At 38.8% G+C, this 19,333-nt stretch overlaps 1 protein-coding gene across 3 annotated transcripts; it reads left to right on the top strand.

The window, feature by feature from the left end:
- Positions 1-1,738: 1,738 nt before the first annotated feature.
- Positions 1,739-18,144, top strand: arrdc1a (arrestin domain containing 1a). 3 transcript variants are annotated; one of them, XM_072433501.1, is made up of 8 exons: positions 1,739-1,909; positions 8,745-8,855; positions 10,038-10,088; positions 13,892-14,046; positions 14,803-14,985; positions 15,597-15,773; positions 16,199-16,721; positions 17,353-18,144. In XM_072433501.1, the coding sequence occupies exons 1-8, from the start codon at positions 1,792-1,794 to the stop codon at positions 17,385-17,387; spliced, it is 1,353 nt and encodes a 450-aa protein (XP_072289602.1). In that variant the 5' UTR covers positions 1,739-1,791; the 3' UTR covers positions 17,388-18,144. The 3 variants fall into 3 exon arrangements, with proteins under 3 accessions (XP_072289602.1, XP_072289600.1, XP_072289603.1); XM_072433499.1 differs by having other exon boundaries at positions 17,350-18,144; XM_072433502.1 differs by lacking the exon at positions 17,353-18,144 and adding an exon at positions 16,859-16,887.
- The last annotated feature ends 1,189 nt before the right edge of the window (positions 18,145-19,333 follow it).

The following is a 19,333-nucleotide window of genomic DNA, read 5'->3' as shown; positions in this document are numbered from 1 at the left end:
CTAAAAAGCTGAAATTTGGTGAAAATGCTACTGAGGAGTGGGACATCAAAAGTTATCCAAATTACATTGATACCTCTCACGGTCTCTGTGCGGCGAAGCCGCAAACTGTAGCTAGAATTTCAGAAATCTCCCATATTTAAAATTTCTGCCGTTTGCGCAGATAAAGTCCGAATTGCGTCAAATTAGAATCAGTTGTTAAACTCTTTGCCCTAAACCTACTTGAAGTGAAATAAATTCATTTGGCGCCACAGCGCCCCCTACAGATTTTATATGGAGGTTAAATGTTTAGTTTTGCGAAATTATATGAAATTTGACACACAACTCAATTTTAGCATCCCCATCAAAAAAGTCAATGAGACCCATGTCATAATTGTTATGGCGTTGCCGTAACGATGACCGAAACCTTTCATGTTATTCCAATGGGGAAATCGCCAGAACATGTTTACACTTTAGACTTTCACAAACTCCTCCCAGGGCGTCAGCCCTATTAACCTGAAATTTGGTGAGACTCATCTTCAAGACCATCAAAAGTAATCCACATTTTCATTCAAAGAGTCACGGTGTCTGTGCGGCAAAGCCGCACATTTTGCCAAGAATTCAAAATAAAATAGCTTTTTGATGGTAAAACAAAGGGGAGAAGATGTGACAGCGTCACAGATTCAGCAGTAGGCGTAATAAAAGGACAATTGGGGCGCGTTAGCGCCCCCTCCTCTTGCGGCGTGGCGGCGGCGTGGCGAGGGCTGCTTGCGGCTATATTTTTCGTTTATTTCCATTGTCTAACATGTTATTCCTCAAGTCTGTGACCGACTATGAAATTTTACTTTCTGAAAGACAAAATAAAGTAAAATAAATAAGATATCCATCCATCCATTTTCTACCGCTTGTTCCCTTTCGGGGTCGCGGGTGACTGGAGCCTATCCCAGTGACTTCGGGCCTTAGGCGGGGTACACACTGGACAGTGGCCAACTTGTCGCAGGGTTAACACAGAGACATGGACATTACAGACAGGTCACTCTCACATTCATTCACTAGGGCCAATCTAGAGTCGCCAATTTTACCTAACACATGCATGTCTTTGGACGGTGGGAGGAGCCGGAGAACCTGGAGAGAACCCACGGTAACACGGGGAGAATATGCAGACTCCACCACAGAGAGATCATGTGATGTTGGTCTGGTCCGGGAATCGAACCCATGATCTCCTTCTTGGGAGGCTAACTGCCTTTGCCACCGTGCACCCATAAATATTTTTTTTTTTTTTGTCCCGATTATTGTTTTTGTGGTTAATTATAGATTATATTGTGACCTGTTCACCTTATGATTTTGACATTCCAAGTAACATTACAAACGTCACCAAATTGAAAAAAAAAACAGGTGTGTTAAATTTAATCATGTTCCCATTGTTAAGTGCAGTCTAATGTGTCACATGGACTTTAAACAAACTAAAGAAATTAAAAACCTTAAATGAATTGAAATAAATACTATAAATAATAAATACTACTCCACACACTGTCCACGCAGAGCTTGTCCTAAATATGAAAAGAACACGTCAAACTTCATTTTTGTCGCACACCGTACTGGAAAACAAAGGCACTTCCTGTTGTTGTCGTGAAATTGCCCGGTCGTCAGAGTAACCTGTGACCTCATGACGTAGGGCGGGGCCACGCTGCGTAGAGTTGCGTGGTGACGTCACGCGCACAGGTGTCGCTCCGCCCTCCTCCTCCTCCTCTCTTCCTCAGTTCAGTGCGGGCCAGTGTCGCTGTGGGGCTTCTTCTTCTCGGACTCGGAGGGACTATGGGGAAGCTCAAGGAGTTTGAAATCGCGTTCGACGGGAATAAAGTCGTCTACAGCCCGGGAGAGAGCATCACCGGCACCGTGCGGATCAAAGTGGCGCAGCCGCTGCCGTGCAAAGGTGAGACACGCGCGGGGTTCCAGCGGAGAAAACAACAACTCACCTGACGCTCGTGCGCGCGTCGTAACAAGGAAGTGGGGCAAGACCATGGATCTATTATACTGCCACCATTGTGCACTCTGTTGGCATGGAAACGAATGTCCCAAATTGCACTAATGATGTGTTAATTTAGCTTAAACGTGGAAGATGTTCTCGGTTTTGTTAATTGAAGCAAAAGTACAAAAACAGGAGCAAAAAATGTACTCGAGTAAAAGTAAATCTATCACGGCTACTCAAGTAAAAATGTTAGAGTACATGTTTAAAATTGTACTTTTAGAGTAGAAAATGAAATGATCTCGCACAGATTTTTGATAACTATAAAAGAGTGAATTGCGTTTTCAGTGTTTCTAGACTTTTTATAATGTCCAACTCTATTTTGTTTTGCTCAAATCAGGACTTGAACTTTGGGCTTGGCGATCTATGGTAAACAAAAAAAGCTTTAAGTAATGATTTCATGAACATAAACTATACAGACTTTTAATCTGTGCCATTTATCGCACATAATATTAAGGTTTCTTCCTCTAAAGTCTGACTTCTGCTCGAAACCACACGACAAAGGAACCTCTCGATTCAAAAACCTTCCCAAATAATAGACGTTTTCACACGACTCGACCCCTCAAACCAAACGGGAAATACTTTTAAACTTTTTAATCTGGTTCAAAAATGAAGTGGAGTAAAAAGTACAGCTGCTACTCTCAGTCCAGTACTTTTACTTTGGTATTTGGTCACGTTCCACCGCTGCACGTTGATGTTATACGTCGTCGAGATGTCATTTGTTGTTCTAAACGTGGCCTCATGGAAATCGTGGGTTTGTAGTTTTGTCGTGACCCTATTGGGATTAGTCTTACATAAATGTACACCGCCTATTGTAAACAAAGCTCGCCACAACGGTCTGGTAGAGGTTGTACCATCTGTTTTCTCTGTTGGAATTTATGTTTTGTAAATCCTTAGGTCCTTATGGAGGACTTTGAACAAAATGTAAAAGATACTTCCGTAGATACCACTTTCAACACCACAATGATGATAAAAACACTGTTTAGACTCTTCGTTAGATAATAGAATGTAATTAAGAACAGAAAAATAATTGTACGTTCTTTAATATTAACATGTGGTCTAATAGTTTTAATTTAGATCAAGTTTATTCAAAAAATGATTCAGTAAAGGTCTAGTTTGTTCTGTTCTATTCTAGTTTTAGCGTCTTACTTGACATACAATACTTTTGCACATACCTGTAATGGGACTGCAATGACTAATCAACTAATGGTGACTAGGCAACTATACTGATAAGTATTGTTAATCATAATCCTTTACTGGACTATAACACATGTCAAAAGGCAATTTAATAACAAAAACTACAACGCTATTAAACAGAAATGTCCAAAAACAATGAACAATTGCCGATTTTCATTAATAATAAGCTTTATTGATTAATATTCTCCATCTAGAAGCCTTCAGTCACCATATTTCAACCTTTATTTGGTGGATAATGTATTTTAAAAAGTTTAAATATACAATAGAAATAACCGTTTGTCTAGTCGACGACTAAAATAATCAGCCCTAACCGTTAAACACTTTTTTAAACATAGGCCTTTTGGTTCGCTAGTCAATTTTAAAGTACAACAAAATATATACAAAAATATATCTATTACGCTCGACACAACAAACCTATGGCCCTTTCTTTTCCCCATAAACACTTAAAGCCTGCGGGGTTCACACTGCACGAAGGCTTATGCAGTATTTACCGTAAACTCTGAATAAAAGGCTTGAGTTGCATTGTCTTCCTCGAGGGTTCTTCTTTAAAAACCTTCTGGGTGTTTTGCGTCGTCATGCGCTCGATGGAGGGACAGAGCGCCGTTGGAAAAGCTTACAGTAACACGCTGCATCAGGTTTCACCGTGTACGGCTTGTGATCCCCATCTGCCGAGGGGAACAAAGAGCACGCTTCATGTCGCCGCAGCTCTGTGTAGAAAGGAGTCGTCCAAACTAAAGCCCAACGTTTGACCAAATAATGATTTAATTGAATGATTGTTGTAAATGTGGACGCTTTACGGTGATAGGCTACAGTATAAGAATCACTTGGATTACGTTTAGAGAAGGAAACAGGTGTGATATGAACTGTTTGGTTAACGTTAGAGCCGTGTTTGTGTGTTTTGTATTTGAAGTAGATGGTTGTCAAAGTGTGGTGTGTGTCGGATAAGGCTGCAACAAGTTAATCGATCAATCACGTATTGAATTAATCGTCAACTAATTTAGCAATTGGATAATCGTTAACTGTTCTGTAGGTTCTGAAACGTGTCATGAGGTTTTATGACTCAAATTGAGCCGCAATTGCATGAAAATGACACGGAAACTGTGTAAAGTTTGTGTATTTGTTTTGCAAATTATTATTTTTGAATATACAGAACAAAACAGAACAGAACACTGAACATGACACAGAGGGAGAGCAAACACTATAACTATAAAGCATCACAAGACATCCATTTAAATCAAAGTTTTAATAATTTTCGTTTTGTCAATTTTCAAATTCAGTCCGAATGTCATTTTTACCACTGTCTATTATTATGTCAGTCCAGTCCTTGATCGTTGATTCTGTTTAATTGTTTTTTGCTGCTGCCAGAATGTTGCAGATTTATCCATTTATTGTGTCCATTGCAGGGGTTTCGAGGTCTATAGTAGAATGGTTGTCAAGGTATTAATTCATTTATATAGCGCTCTGATTTCTATGCCATGATGAAAAGTCAGTCAGGGAGTCAATGCTTTGTTTAGTTTAATATTAGACATAGTCGAGGGAAGCACCGCCCACCTTTTTCGAACTGCATATTCAACAGAAATGTGTCAAACGTTGCATGGAGACATTTCTGAGGCTGCATAATATGAACTGAAATGAAACGACAGAAACGGTTACAAATGCCTGCGCTCCACCATGTTATTTACACATACTTGTGCTATTAGCAGCCTTCTGAAGCCTCTTCGTTGTTGAAAAGCGTGTTTTCACTGGCCCATTAACTGCCACACGTAACGAGAGTCACTGCTCCTGTCGCTCCACTGAACAAAGAGAGTTTTCTAGGTTTTTCCTCTAACACAGGAATGATTCAGAGCCTAAAGAATCTTACTTTAAATACTGAAAGTTAAATGTGCTCTATGGTCTTGTGGTTAATTGCAAACCAGTGGGGCAAGTGATGAACTGCCTCTGGTTTGCAAGAGTGTCTAAGGATATTGGTATTTAGTTGTAGTTTAGTCTTTGTCATGCAGAATGTCTTCAAATGGGTTGAACGGCCAGTTGTTTTAGGCACAAAGACTATTCATTAATTTGACCCGGGCCCGTGCCTTTGTAATGGCTGTGTTTTACCTAGAAAGTTGGCAATAACAAACCCGTACCTCGATATAAAGTCATTTATTTTAAAAAGGAAATTGCCCAAGTAAAAGAACAATTTAATACCTCTATTATTCCCAAGTTATATAAAAACATCTGTTTCATTTTGCTTAAAAGTGAAGGGCAAAGTATGATAAATACCTACATAAGGTGAAGAAATAAAACATTGATATACTTTGAAGAGGTATGAAGGTAGAGGACAAACTTTTTTGAACCATTATAGTTTAAATCTTCATAGTTAAATGTATACAGATATATATACACAACTCAAAAAAGGAAACACATATAATACATTTAGCAAATTTAATAAGAATGACATGAATTATTACATTTATTATTTATGATTTGTGTAATATGTTTCTTTATGATTTCTTTATGTTTCTTTCACCTTTCTTGTCCTTTCTTGTCATAGTGAGAGTGGGAATAGTTCCATCTCATGTCAGTTTATGTCTTTCCTCTCTGTTGGTGTCATTCTTTCGGTGCTTTGCGCCCTCTCCGGTCTGTTTACATTCCACTTCAGGTAAAGCTGGTCAAACTATAGGCTCCACTTCAGGCTCCTCCCACGAAACACGCCCGCCGACTCTTTCAATCCAGCCCAGGTTTTGAAATGGAGAAGATAAGAGCCCGCGCTGTATCGCTGAGCAAATGTTGACCGGGATTATTAAAACGGTCTCACCGCGTTGTTATTGTAGAACGATTGAAACGGGAAACCAAAGGCAAACAAAAGTTCTGTAGTTGTCTCTTATCTTGATCCAATTTAATATAATGGAACTAAACTTGGCCTCATTGTAGTCTTGATGGATGTACAGTTAGTTATGGAAGTTATGATTTACGTTATGACCGTTTCTAAGGCGTTCGAGAAAGTCTGGTTAAACATCCAGATTTTAGGGCTGTGGATCGACCCGTTGACTAAAAAGCCCTATAAACAATTCAGTATTGCCATGATTAGACCGTGTATCTGACCCAAATGGCACTGAAAAGGCTGCAATTTCACTATTTACACAGAAACATACTTAGAAATGATGTGATCTGCTTCCATATCTTTAACAAACTCACTTCATACATTCTCCTTTCTGCAGCTGTCACTATAAATCATCTTAATAAAGTGATTCGTCGACTAAGACGCCATCGGCCGTAACTAAACGCTCAAAGAATGACGGCCCTAGTATCAAATTACCGTATAAATATAAGTATAAGTCGCACCCCGGCCAAATCGATGAAAAACAGTGCAACTTATAGTCCAGAAAATACGGGTATTTTATGGTTAGTCAAAGAATGGGCATATAAAATGAAGATTAAATGTAAATATAAATGTAAACCTGTTCAGCCTGTAGCAACCATTGACTGTAACATGTTTGCACACATTTGGTTGGTTGCTTGGAATAATTTGGATCACTGGCAAAGCAAAGAGCGTCTGTATGACTCGGCGGTCCGTACACTCTGAGTACTGAGCAACAAGTAACTTCAGGTTCAAGTTTGCGATTGTAGTTTGTCGCCAGATATCGATAGCAACCTCCATCAAATATGATTCTAAAACATGAATTGCAACTCTAATCGTATTCCAATTAAAAGAGCTGATTATAAATGTGGATGTAAAAGGGTAAAAGGTGACATTTCTGCACTTTTACCATTCATTTGACAGCCATTTCACCATCGTCTGATAGTTAAATCTCAACTAATACGTTTTTAAAGACTCGTTTTAACATTTCTCTGTTATATTGTGGTAATATCGCCCCGGCTTTCTTCCCAATATGTGTCAGTTTTCCAACAGCGCTTCAGCCCCACTGTATCTGTCCTCTTATTAGACACACTAATGATCCTTTCTTCCTCTGTCAGTTTCCATTGTGAAAAGCCAAAGCTCAAGTGTCTCGAGGTTGAAAACCAAACCGCGACTCTTCTAACGACTATTGGTTTCAACGCCGCCGAGGTGCGGTTACCTGACGCTAAACGCGACAGACATTAAACGCTGCATTTTCCCCAATTCGACGAATGGGAAAAGTGAAAGGATAAACACAAATGAGCGGTGGCGTTTTTTCTATATGACTCTCATGCACAATGTCCTGAGTTTGAGGTCTCGAGTGCTAAAGTCGCACAACTGAAGAATGGGAATTTTGTCACCTTTTTTCATAAGTCATTTGTTTAGACAAAGTTGAAGATGCAAATATCCGAGGCAGATTGCTTCCCAGAAACAAATACTCTTGTGTCCCACATGCGATACAGTCATAGTTTCCATACAGTACATGCACATGCAGCACGGCAGACAAAAGGTTCAACCCCGAGACACAGATTGGCTTTCAAATGCAAATCTGGAGTGACAGGGCTTTTTTCCCATGAGAAAACCAGTTGCCCAATAAAACAAACACAAGTGAATGCTCTGTATTACGGCAATTTAACCTGCAGCGTTCAGGTTTTGGACACGATTTTGATCTAAACGCACCTCTTCTCACTGGATTTTCTCACTTTTTTACTTTGTTTGTCAAATCTGCTCAGGTTAAGCTATGACTTCAAAAGAAAATCTATAAATGTAAGAGTGGAGGAGGGGAGATTATAAAGATATTCATAATATTGTCAATGTTGTTTTGAAGATGTGTACAATTTTGAAATAGAGAATATAGTGATTCTTTTAACATTTGTCTTAAAGAGATGTTTTAACACATTTAATAATAATACATTTGATTCATACAGCGCTTTTCAGGACACTTTACAGAACAATGCCAAAACAGAACATTAAAGTGCTTATGACGGGTTTTCACGATTTTCTAATTTTGACTTTATTTGGTGTATTTATACGTGTTGTACAAATAAATGATTGTTTTACACCAATCGAGTAGGTATTTGTGGATAAAACTTCTGTAGGAAGTGACATCACACTAGGGATTCTCATTCCAGTCAAAGTTTATGCATAATTTACACAAAGAAAAAAATGTTTTTGACTCTCTAAACATTAATTCAACAAATTAAAGTCGCTCTCATATATTTTCCTTTGTCAAATAGAAAAATTGTGACATTAGATCATTAGAGATTATTTTCCTAGTGCGATGTCATCAATTACAAACAGAAAGTGAAATGACAAACTTTAAAAATCAGCTATTCTGCGATAACATTTTTAAATTTTTTCGCAAAATTCAAACTGTATTTATCTTAACTGCATTTTAGTTCAATGAGTCGTCCGACCTGTCACTATAAGCAACAAATAATCCAATAATGTGCTCGTTATCTACCAACCTTAACTATAGTTGTGTACATTCCTGTTACACTGAGATCTCTGCTTCAAATGTCACAATAAAGGATTTAGGATGACACATCAAGTCCAATGACAATTTAATTTTTCTTCCTTCTTCCATATTAGTGACGCACATGAAAGACAATGATCATTTAAAAAAAAAAGTACACGTTTTACAGCGACTGATCTGTTGTTTTCCAGCCATCAAAGTGAACTGCAACGGCTTCTGCGGCATCACGACTAAAGTGAACGACACGGCCTGGACCGCCGAGGAGCAGTACTTCAACACCACTGTCTCTGTGGCAGACAAAGGTGCTCATTTTATTATTATTATTATTATTATTATTATTATTATTATTATTATTATTAACTCTTTTATTTATTGAACAAGAGCCTCTTTTCAGTGGAACCCCTTAAACACGCCTGTTCCTTTGTCCCAAGACTCGAGCAACCTCAAACTGCTCATCGGGCTTCAGATTCAAAATGAGCTTTACCCTTTTGTGGAAGGAGATTTATTTCATTATCGTTTTCATATTCCAGGCAGAACGTTTGAAATTCTATCCATTTATTAACGCTTTAAGAGCCGTAAGCGGTTAAAAGTGTCGTCAATCACAATATTATCGATCATTCCGTTATTAGCCTGTTATTAGGCTGTTATTAGGCTGTTATTAGGCTGTTATTAGGCTGTTATTAGCCTGTTATTAGCCTGTTATTAGGCTGTTATTAGCCTGTTATTAGGCTGTTATTAGCCTGTTATTAGCCTGTTATCAGCCTGTTATCAGCCTGTTATCAGCCTGTTAGCCTGTTATTAGCCTGTTATTAGCCTGTTATTAGCCTGTTATTAGCTGCAAGTCGTTCAGGTTTGAAAGATTTATCCGGTAGTGACTGGGGAAAATAAAATGTTTCAGGTCACAATATAAGAACCACAAAATAATAATCGTGACAATTTTAGTTCAATCTAGTTAAAAAAACAGACTTAAATGTAAATAACTTTTTTATCTGGATGTTTTTGTCAAATTTAACTTTATTTAGGCTTTCAGAAAGTAAATTTCATGAGTCGATTACAAACATGAGGAACAGTAACATGTTTGACAAACCTTAACCCTTCACTGTGAATAATCGTTAAATCGTCATGTTTTTCCCCACAATAATCGCGACGCTAAAATGTGATATCGCGACATCCCTAATTTGCAGATAGAGACTGTGGAGCCAGAAACACTCAGGTGGTTCTGTGAATATTCATTACAGTTAATTTATTAAAGTTAATCAGGAATTTGCAGTACATTTGGACCATGACTGCAGTATACGCAACACAAACTGGACCGTGTCACAGATTGAGGCTCAGAGTGTCACCGTGTACGCGCTTATCTCCGTTCCCAGCGCTCGGGTCATTGTGTATTCTTCCCTGAGGCGTTTACCCTGAGCATGCTGGGAAAAAAACACACGAGGAATGTTCCAGGTTTCCACTAGTGATGCTTATCTTCATCTCCACAGGAACATTGAAGCCCGGAGAACACACTTTTCCCTTCAAGTTTCTCATCCCAGGTAAGAAGAGAAGAGACGTACATCTACTTAAAACATCAGAGCGTATTTACGGAGCACGTAGAGAACAACTCGGAAAAGACTAGAGCGGTCAAACGTATCGACAATCCGAGACTAATCGATACTAAAACTAGTGTTGAAGTTAGATCCTCATTTGAGCAAGTATCGGTACTAAAAAGATCAATGTAACAGGACAAAATATGAACATTCCCTGAACAGTTTTAGAATGATCTTGAGCTTTATCAAATCTAATGCAAGACCCCAATGTTTCATACAGCAAGTGTCATTATTTTGTGCTGAAATTGGCATCGAAATCAGTGTCGAGAGTCGAGTATATTCCTTAATATCACAGTCGAGTGTGTGTATTGTGACAACACTAGAAAAGACCAAAGCGCTTTAACTGAGAACATTAAAAAAAAACAATTAACAATGACAATATTGATTAAAATGATGGTCTGTACTTATGAAAGTCACATTAGGTCAAGCCAAAGAGATTATTCCAAGGTTATTTTCTATTCAGGAGGTTTAAGCAGTCGTTCAGTGTTTAAGTTGCCTTGACAAACTCACTTCGCAGCGCGTCTGAAAGCCAAATGCTCCGTGTCGCTCATCTGCGTTTGACAAAAGTGTGGTTTATTATTATTACTTGCAATTAAAGCTGCAAAGTTTTGGCGTGAACGCTAAAAGTGGCTCCCGAACGCCCCTCCGCCCCGTTGTTTTAGCTGCAAGTAAACTGGGACAGGACTGGTCCGACAGGTTTGGGGGGCAAAGACAGAGTCGAGTTTGGTTGTTTCGCGCAGCCGTGACTTGTTTGTGCTCGTAAACGTAGCGCGACGAAGCGTAGAGTGATTGTTGCATCAATTTGACGGATAGTGAATTAAGAATTTCACTTTGTGCTTTTTTCACCCTGTGTCAGTAGTTTGGAGGAGTTTTTATATTTTCACAGATCTGAGAATCCATTGAAATCGCCTCATTTTCACATTCACCTGTTTTAAGATGGTGGTCTGATAAATCCTTCTTTATCCAGACCATTGGTTCACTAAAGTACCATCAAAGTACATATTTGGCCTTTCGATCCAAACCAGGTTTAAAGAGCTAAAGTAGTGCTAAACCAGGTCAAAAATGGGACTACACAATCGCTATACTACGGTAGTTCTAAACATGGATTAACCTTTTAAAAAAAGGACTAAATTGGTGATTAAAGTGACTGTAAAAGCAAAAATGAAGGCTAAAATGTAAATATAATAGGCTCATGTATGAATAAAACAATAATAGTCCAGGCCATGCCACATAGTTTGAGTGAAAAACTAAAAAAGAAACAAAGACAGAACGAAAAGATTCAATCAAACAGTCTTTCTACTCTTTCTTGTTGTTTTTTAATACCGAAACAGCTTAACAAATGTCTCACTTCTCAAATGGAATTGGCTTTGAGCTGATTATCTCATGCGGTGACGACAGACGAGAGCGACCGGCATTTCGCACGCCGCTTCAGACATGTCCCGACCCGTCCTCGCGTTCACCCTGTCATTAGCGAGCGGCGACGGGAACGGGCCACTACCGCGCTCGTCACAACGCTACGAACGGGCGGGATTAAAAAAACAAATCGACCACGTGCTCTTTTTATTCCCACGTGCCCAACCATGACTTTGCACGATGTAGTTTGATATGGTTTATCGTTAATTCACTCAAGTTGCCACATCTTTTCTAGGGACAAATAAAATACAAGTTATGACTATTCGTGCATTCACAGACAAGATGGCGAGAGGTGAATTGTATAAAAGTATTATTTGTGAAATGGCAATACATGACTTCTTTAAAGGTGTTGTTCAGATGTAGATATGTTTTATCTCTTCAAGGCGTGCCAGGAAGTCTGCTTTTCAATAATGTCATTTCAACTCCGACCTCATTTAGTTATTTACAGTCGTGTTAAAATGTTTGGACAATCAAGTTTCTATAATGATGTTAACTAATAATTTTGTTTAATTACATTTTCACACTTTTGTAGTTTAATTGAATGTGTTTATTTATCAGGGACATGAAAACATTGACTTAAACCTGCAGTTCCTGAACAGGCTGATGTGAAAGATGGCGTACAAAAATGACAATAAAATGTAATATATGTACACATCCATTTAGTAAAACTACACTCCTAAATACTGTCGGTCCCACACATCCGTACAGCATATATACAGGTCATGTTTTGGTGTAGTTTAGAGTCAGGAAAATGTAAACGTATGAGACTTCATATTTCTACTGCTTTGAGTAAACGTTTCTATGCATTATAAGATAAGATAAGATATTCCTTTATTGTCCACACATGGGGAAATTTCATTGTTGCAACGCAGGTACACAGAGGAAAAGGACAGATAACTTATAGGAATTATAATCAATAGAAGAACTCTTTGTAAAAACAAAACTCATTGTAAAAACACTCTTAATAGATGAATTATTAATAACGATGTGTACTTTTAAGTTATTTCAATGTATTTTCTATTTTCTTGTTTGAGTAGACATTTTGAAGGCTTCTCCACCTCGAGTAGTAGTAGTACTTTTGTAGTATTTGTTAGGGCTGTGCTCAATATATCAATACTGTTATTATTATATATCGTGACAGATTTCTTGGCAATACGTGTATCGATACAGAGACGTGTATCGTGATACTTCTAAACAACATGAAGAAATCATTATTAGAAATCTACACTTCGGACAGACTGCTGCATCGAGGCCCAATCTGAGGAGCTGAAAATGTGGCGTCATTTTAGGACAGTTGTATTCTGATATTCTAATGAATTTTGTTATTTTACTTAATCAAAACATCATTTTAGTAAACTGGTTTTTAAGGGATATCCATAAATCAGGACGAGTATCGTGTTTGGTTCCCTGTATCGGGATATGTATCGTATCGTGGACCCTGTATCGTATCGCGAGGTACAAAGCAATACCCAGCCCTAGTATTTGTATTCATTAAAAGAGTAAAGTATGGTCCTCCGTGCTTGGAAATTCCACAGGGATTTGTTGTTTGTCGCTTGCTCCGTGTTAATCCCTGATGCGTTACGTCCGCTCTGTCAGCGCCGCACTTGTTATTTCCATGTTATTGAAAGCGTGGTTCTCGACACAGAAACTCAAACCAACCCGACCGGTCCCAGTGCTGCTGTGTCACCTGAAGCGCCTCCGTCACATGCTCACTCTAAAGTACAACACAGCGCCTTTAGTACAGCATGATTATATTTATTTTAAGTGTCTGTAGCTAAAGAGGGATAGAGTTGTATTACGGTTTTATAGCTTTATAGTCACAATTATCCCAGGTTGTAGCTTGTGTTAAAGCCGTGCTTTTGAACTGTTTTTATTTTTCTAAACTAACAAAGTGCCTTGGATGTTTGTCTTTGGGATGATTAAACACATTTTGCACCAATTTATACCCAAATAGACTGTTATCTCGAGTAATAAAACACCATTTTCTCCAACTGAGCATGTGTTTTTGACAATACTTGTTACTTATTATTATGTTATGCTCTTTGGAGAGGGTTTCTTCTCAGCTTGTAGACTAGAGTCTGGGTCTGTAGGTTAAAATCTCGTTGGAAATGGCACAACTGATAAAACGTAGTCTGATTTAGAAGGTTAAAAAATACTTTATTTCATGACAGAATACAGGTTTTATTAGAAAACCACATTTATACGTTTGGGTTGAGTCATGGATCTGTTGACAGTCACTCAAATGTTTGCAGAAGAACCATATGCCATACCAGTTTATTTGACTCTGTGCCGTAGTGATTCCTTTAATTAACCTGGTTCCCGCCATTGTTTTTCAGCCACAGCCCCCACGTCTTATGAAGGAAACTATGGGAAGATCATTTACAGAGTTCGCTCTTTCATCGACACGCCACGATTCGCCAAAGATTACAACGTGGAGAAGGCCTTCTACCTGCTCAGCCTCCTCAACCTCAACGAAGTGCCAGACATTTGGGTGAGAAGAGGACTTAAGTGCAGGTTTAATTAAAGGGCCTCTGACGGGTTGGACCGCTCATTCAACTAAAACGCAGTCAAGATAAATAGATTTTTAAATTCTGAAAAAAAATTAAGAAAAAATGGTCCCAGAATAGCTAGTTTTTTAGGTTTACAATTTTACTTCCTGTTTGTAATTGATCATCACGCTAGAAAGTTACCCAGAAACCACGGGGTCAAAACTAATCTAATATCACCTTTCCCCCCCTTTTTGACAAATAAAAAGGGCACCTTTTAATTTGTTGAAATAATGGTTTAAAAAAATAGTTTTGTGTGTGTAAATTATGCATAAACTTTGACTGGAATGAGTGACCCTTGTGTGATGTCACTTCCTGTCATTTTCTACAGATTTTTCTCCAGAAATGTCTTGATTGGAGTAAAACTAAAATATATATCGACAACAGGTATAAATGCACCAAATAAAGTCATAATTAGAAAATCATAAAAACGTGTCATAGGCACTTTAAGTAGGAACCAACAACATGGCTTCATCATAGTTTACAAAACCATTTCATTCAAAAAATGTTTGTCTTTCCAACTAATTTTCATATTTTTTCCGCATGTATTAAATTCAGGTATTATCCACTGTTTCTGATGTTTTTCTAGTATCTACATAGAAGTTTCAGGAAGATTTAGACTGCCTGATTTATTGTACAGTGATAGATTTGTCCATTCGGATATGCATTGTGCTCCCTAAATGTCTTTTATGTCCCACCAGGGCCCGAACCAGTCGGCAGTGACGCAGGAGTTCACGTACATGTTGATGAAGACGGGCACGATGGTCCTGAAGGCTCAGACGGACATGAGGGGCTACACACCAGGTCAAGTGATCAAAGTCAACGCCAACGTCCACAACCAATCAGGGAAGAGCAGCGGCAACGTCACGGCCAGCCTCATGCAGGTAAACCAACAACAGACATTTATGCATCCACATCACTAATGTCCTACTTGTTGTACCGTTTCTTTAGCTCAGGAAGAAATTATGACAACAGTTGATTTTTTTAGTGTCTATAATGGAGCTGCGGCCAAATATTATTAGCGATTAACTTATTTCTAGACTTTTGAATACATAACTAACCAAATATAGATTAAAATAAGGCTTCTGGATAGAGAATATGAAGGTATAAAATGTGCTATTGAAGAAAATTCACTGTATTTTATAAAATTGTGAGCGATATTGATATATCCTTATAACGATATTCAGGCAATATTGTGTCAGTCCAACAAAAGTGTCTTAAAACATGTAATTTAAACGTATTTGTTGAGGTTTAAATATCTGAAAAATGTGAAATGTCTGTAAAATGAATCGCCAAAGTGCAAAAATATCACCTTTTATACCTTTTAGTTGAAAGTTTACGACATCATTATTTTCATTTGTATTATTAATCAGCTCTTTTTGTACGTTTCCCCCATTTTTAGGATTATATACATTATACAACTTTTTGAAATGGCTAAAACAACTCCTTCTCAGTTCAAGATGCAATATCGTATGTTTCTTGCGTGTGTTTTTAGCGGGTGACGTACGAAACGAAGCGGCCGACCCATGACCTCCGGGCGATCGCGCAGGTGGAGGGTGGAGTGGTGAAGGCCGGGAAGGAGCTGGAGTGGAAGGAACAGATCATCGTCCCGCCGTTGCCCCAGTCCGCGCTACTCGGATGTGAACTCATCAAGATCGAATACTACGTCAGAGTAAGCGGCGCATCGGGCACTCCCTTCTGTGTAGGCTGAGGGTGGCGCGTCGTTACCCCCGGATACTGTGCTGGGGCAGCTCTTTAGTGGCATCTAGTGCGGGATTGTAAAACTGCAGGGGTGGCAGAGTCTGGAACCGGAGTCTGTCCCAGTGACTTGCATAACGCATTCTTTACAATATTACTTACTTACTGCTGGTGACACAATAGATAGAATATCCATCTATTGTTTCCATTGTTGGAGTTTTACATCCGAGATACTTTAAGTCAAATAGAATGTTGGCGTTGAAGAGCGTCTGCAGTGCCTCATTCGTCTCAGTCTAGTATTTATGGACGACAGGGCGGTCAAAACAGTATTACAACCTTTTTAAAAACGATTTCAAAATAAAAGTAGAGCTGACATAGTTTCTTCTTGTTCTCTTTTAGGTCAGTCTGAAGTCTCCAGACGTCATGCTGACCTTACCCATCCAGATCGGAAACGTCTCATTGGACAAAAAGTACTGCCCGACAGCCAACTCCGCCTCCTCTACTCCCGCCCCCGCCCCTGCTCCTCTCTCCCTCCCTGCCCCCGAGGACTCCGCCACCGCCACCACGCCCACGTTACCCCCGCGCCCCAGCCCGAGACATGTACCCCGTCCCGCCCCACGCTCCCGGGGGTCCTCCTGCCACTCCCCCAGCGCACCCCCCGTCGAGTACACAGCGGGGGCAGAAGGCGGCGCTGTGATGGACGGCGCGTATCCCAACAAGAGACAGTCCCAGCTGGTGTCGCCAAACGCATTCAGCTACGCCCCAGGGCTGTTCTTCGGTCAAAACCAGCAGAATAATAATAATAATCCCGAAGCAGCCTCTAGGGGCGCCACTGCTCCCTATCCCACAGATAACCGAGCAAGCGGGATGCCAAGTCCTCTCATAATCCCACCAGACTACAACACGCCTTCGTATCCAAGAGGTACATTCACGACCACATTCTGACGCAATGTTTTCAATGCTTGCACCTTTTAAAAGTAGCAAACGTTAACAAAAGACATGCACTTTATTTCTAAAGTTTCTAAAGGGCTAAATCGGTGTGATATTTATTTTTTGTAGATAATGGAGTGTAACAAGGTTAGTGGTATTGCCTTATGTGGGGTGTTATTCTTAACCTTGGGGGGACATCTGGTGGCAGAGGTGCAGATTGCAGTTGCAGTTATGCTGATGAAGGTTTAACAACAGAAAACTTCACTTATTCATTTAATTTTAGAAACTATATCCTTTAATTTAAATGTCCACACTTTGTTTGGATGCATTGATTGACCTCTGATGAGGCGCTGTATTATTCTACTCTTTAGCTTTGTAATATGAAGAGTTCTTCTGTAAGCATTCCTTTCAAATGCCAATTGGAACTAACAGTCAGCACCTGCAGTAAAAACAAAATGACTCAGATGTAAAAGTATTGCCTTTGCTTGGTATAACAACGCTGTTTCCTGTTTCCTGCCGAGTGCATGTGTGCGCATTGGAAGATGCTGCTGCTGCTTTATGTTTGAATGGCATTTTTAGATGTCTTTTATGAAATCCTCTTTGTTTGTTTTTTGTTCCAGAAGCTCCACCGTCCTATGATGAGAGCTGCAATACATGAGCCGGCCGGATGGTTAACCATAAACCTGCATCAGGAGCTGACGCGATCCTCTCCAACTTTCAAATTCTAATCCAACCGAGATAACAAAACCGTCATTTTCATGTTTGGTTCTTACAATGTTTTTTTACTTTAATTTTAGGCAAAGTGGAATTTTCATATATTTTAAATTACTTTTTATTTGAAATGCCCAATAATTATCATCAATAAAACCAATCATCTTTGTACATAAAACGCACTTTGAGAGAACATTTAAGGTAACTGTATGCCTACTATCTGAAACTGACATATTTTTAGTAAAAATACTGACGTCTGTGATGTCTAGATTGGGATTTTATATTTTCAGTTGCTAACATAGTATCAAGGTTAATTTGCAAGTGTTTTATTGTGAAATGTTGTTGCATATGTTGTTTTTATTATTCTGAGCAGTAATGAACAATCTTGTCCACACACGTGACACTACTCATCATGTTTTGTTAATTTTGCGACAGAAGTTCAGTCGCTCTTGGTTTAATTGTGGGATACACTGTATTTTCTGTTGTTCAGCTGCTAAATTAGTGTTTTATTTTTGTTTAAAACTTTTCCTTTCACAGAGGCAAAGTGTGGTTTTACTTTGACATTTTTATTATCAGTCCTGTGTCATTGGAAGCCCTATGTTTGTTTAATCCTAGTGTATTCTAATCAGCATATCCACGACAAATTGTATTTATTTATTTTATTACCACCTGTCTGGATTCTAAATAAAGACCACATTAATATAGCTGTTTTGTGTGACTGGTCTTTTCAGTTATTTTGTTCTGTTTAGTTTAGTTTAATCTTTATTCGTATTGGAATCCAATCAAAATCACAGTTTGAATAGTCACAAGCACAGCAAAATCGAACATATTCTGCTATTGCTAATATTCTGTGCATTCCTGGATTAGTTTAGCAGTCTTCTCTCAAAGGTTAATGCCACTGGATGTGTTTGACTTGTGTACTTTGAACACAATCCTACTACTACTACTGCTAATCCTACTATTAAACCACACACAGATCGCAAATTGAATCATAATCGCAGAAAGAAAAATCACTATTAAATCAATGTTTGTTCAAAGTCATTCTGGCCCTAGTTTGAAGTTACACCTGCAGATTTAAGAGGATTGAGTTGATCTGTGCGTGGTGTTTATTGGTGATATTTTGCCAATTCAACTCTCTGAAACTCATGGATACGAGTTCACGATCTTGCTAAACCACGCTCGAAATCTTCACATGAACTAGACAAGACAAATGGTACAAAATAATGACGTCTCTGGAGGGCAGAAGTTCAATTTCGAGCTCCTGAGACACTTGCGTTGCCAGCCTATTATAGCCTGGTGTGTGGATGAGTTTGGTTTAAATATTGGTGGTCGAGGAGTGTAGCAATAATCCCTGGTGGAAAATAAAGTACATAAATAAAAGTTCTGTGACATTTTTGGGTATCTGTACTACACTTAAGTCATTTTTACCGAGGTTACCAGAGTTGAACTGGATTGAAAAGTAAAAAAGTGCTTCTCTTTGATGGGTTGTTTCTAACACATTTATAGTGAGATCATACATGAGCTTTGAGCAAACAAAAATGCACTGAATACGTAAAATTCTGTTGGCAAAATTTAGTTTCTACTGTCGACCAACACTGCACAGTTCTGTATCCACATAACCACTTTCAATGCTTTAAAAAAGTTCTCAAAATCGGTGTGAATTACTTACTTCTTACCCTAAACGTGCATTTTTAAACTGGTACGGTACTTCAATTTTGTTCCTTAAGTAGATTTTTGATGTGCTACTTTTATTCAAGTAATTGTTTTGAGCCTGTATCTGTACTTTTACTTCAGCAACAAAATTGAGTACTTCTTCCACCCTTGTCAATAATGCAACGTAAAGCTTCATTGAGAGCCCAAAAAGCTTCATAAATTAAATGTACGTAATGGTTT

The sequence above is a fragment of the Eucyclogobius newberryi genome, unplaced genomic scaffold (genome assembly GCF_026437365.1).
Source record: "Eucyclogobius newberryi isolate DKJ021-1_F unplaced genomic scaffold, fEucNew1.0.hap1 SCAF_6, whole genome shotgun sequence".
NCBI classification, from domain to species: domain Eukaryota; kingdom Metazoa; phylum Chordata; class Actinopteri; order Gobiiformes; family Gobiidae; genus Eucyclogobius; species Eucyclogobius newberryi.
Note: the sequence above shows the minus strand (reverse complement) of the source record. Positions and strands in the feature narration are given on the sequence as shown.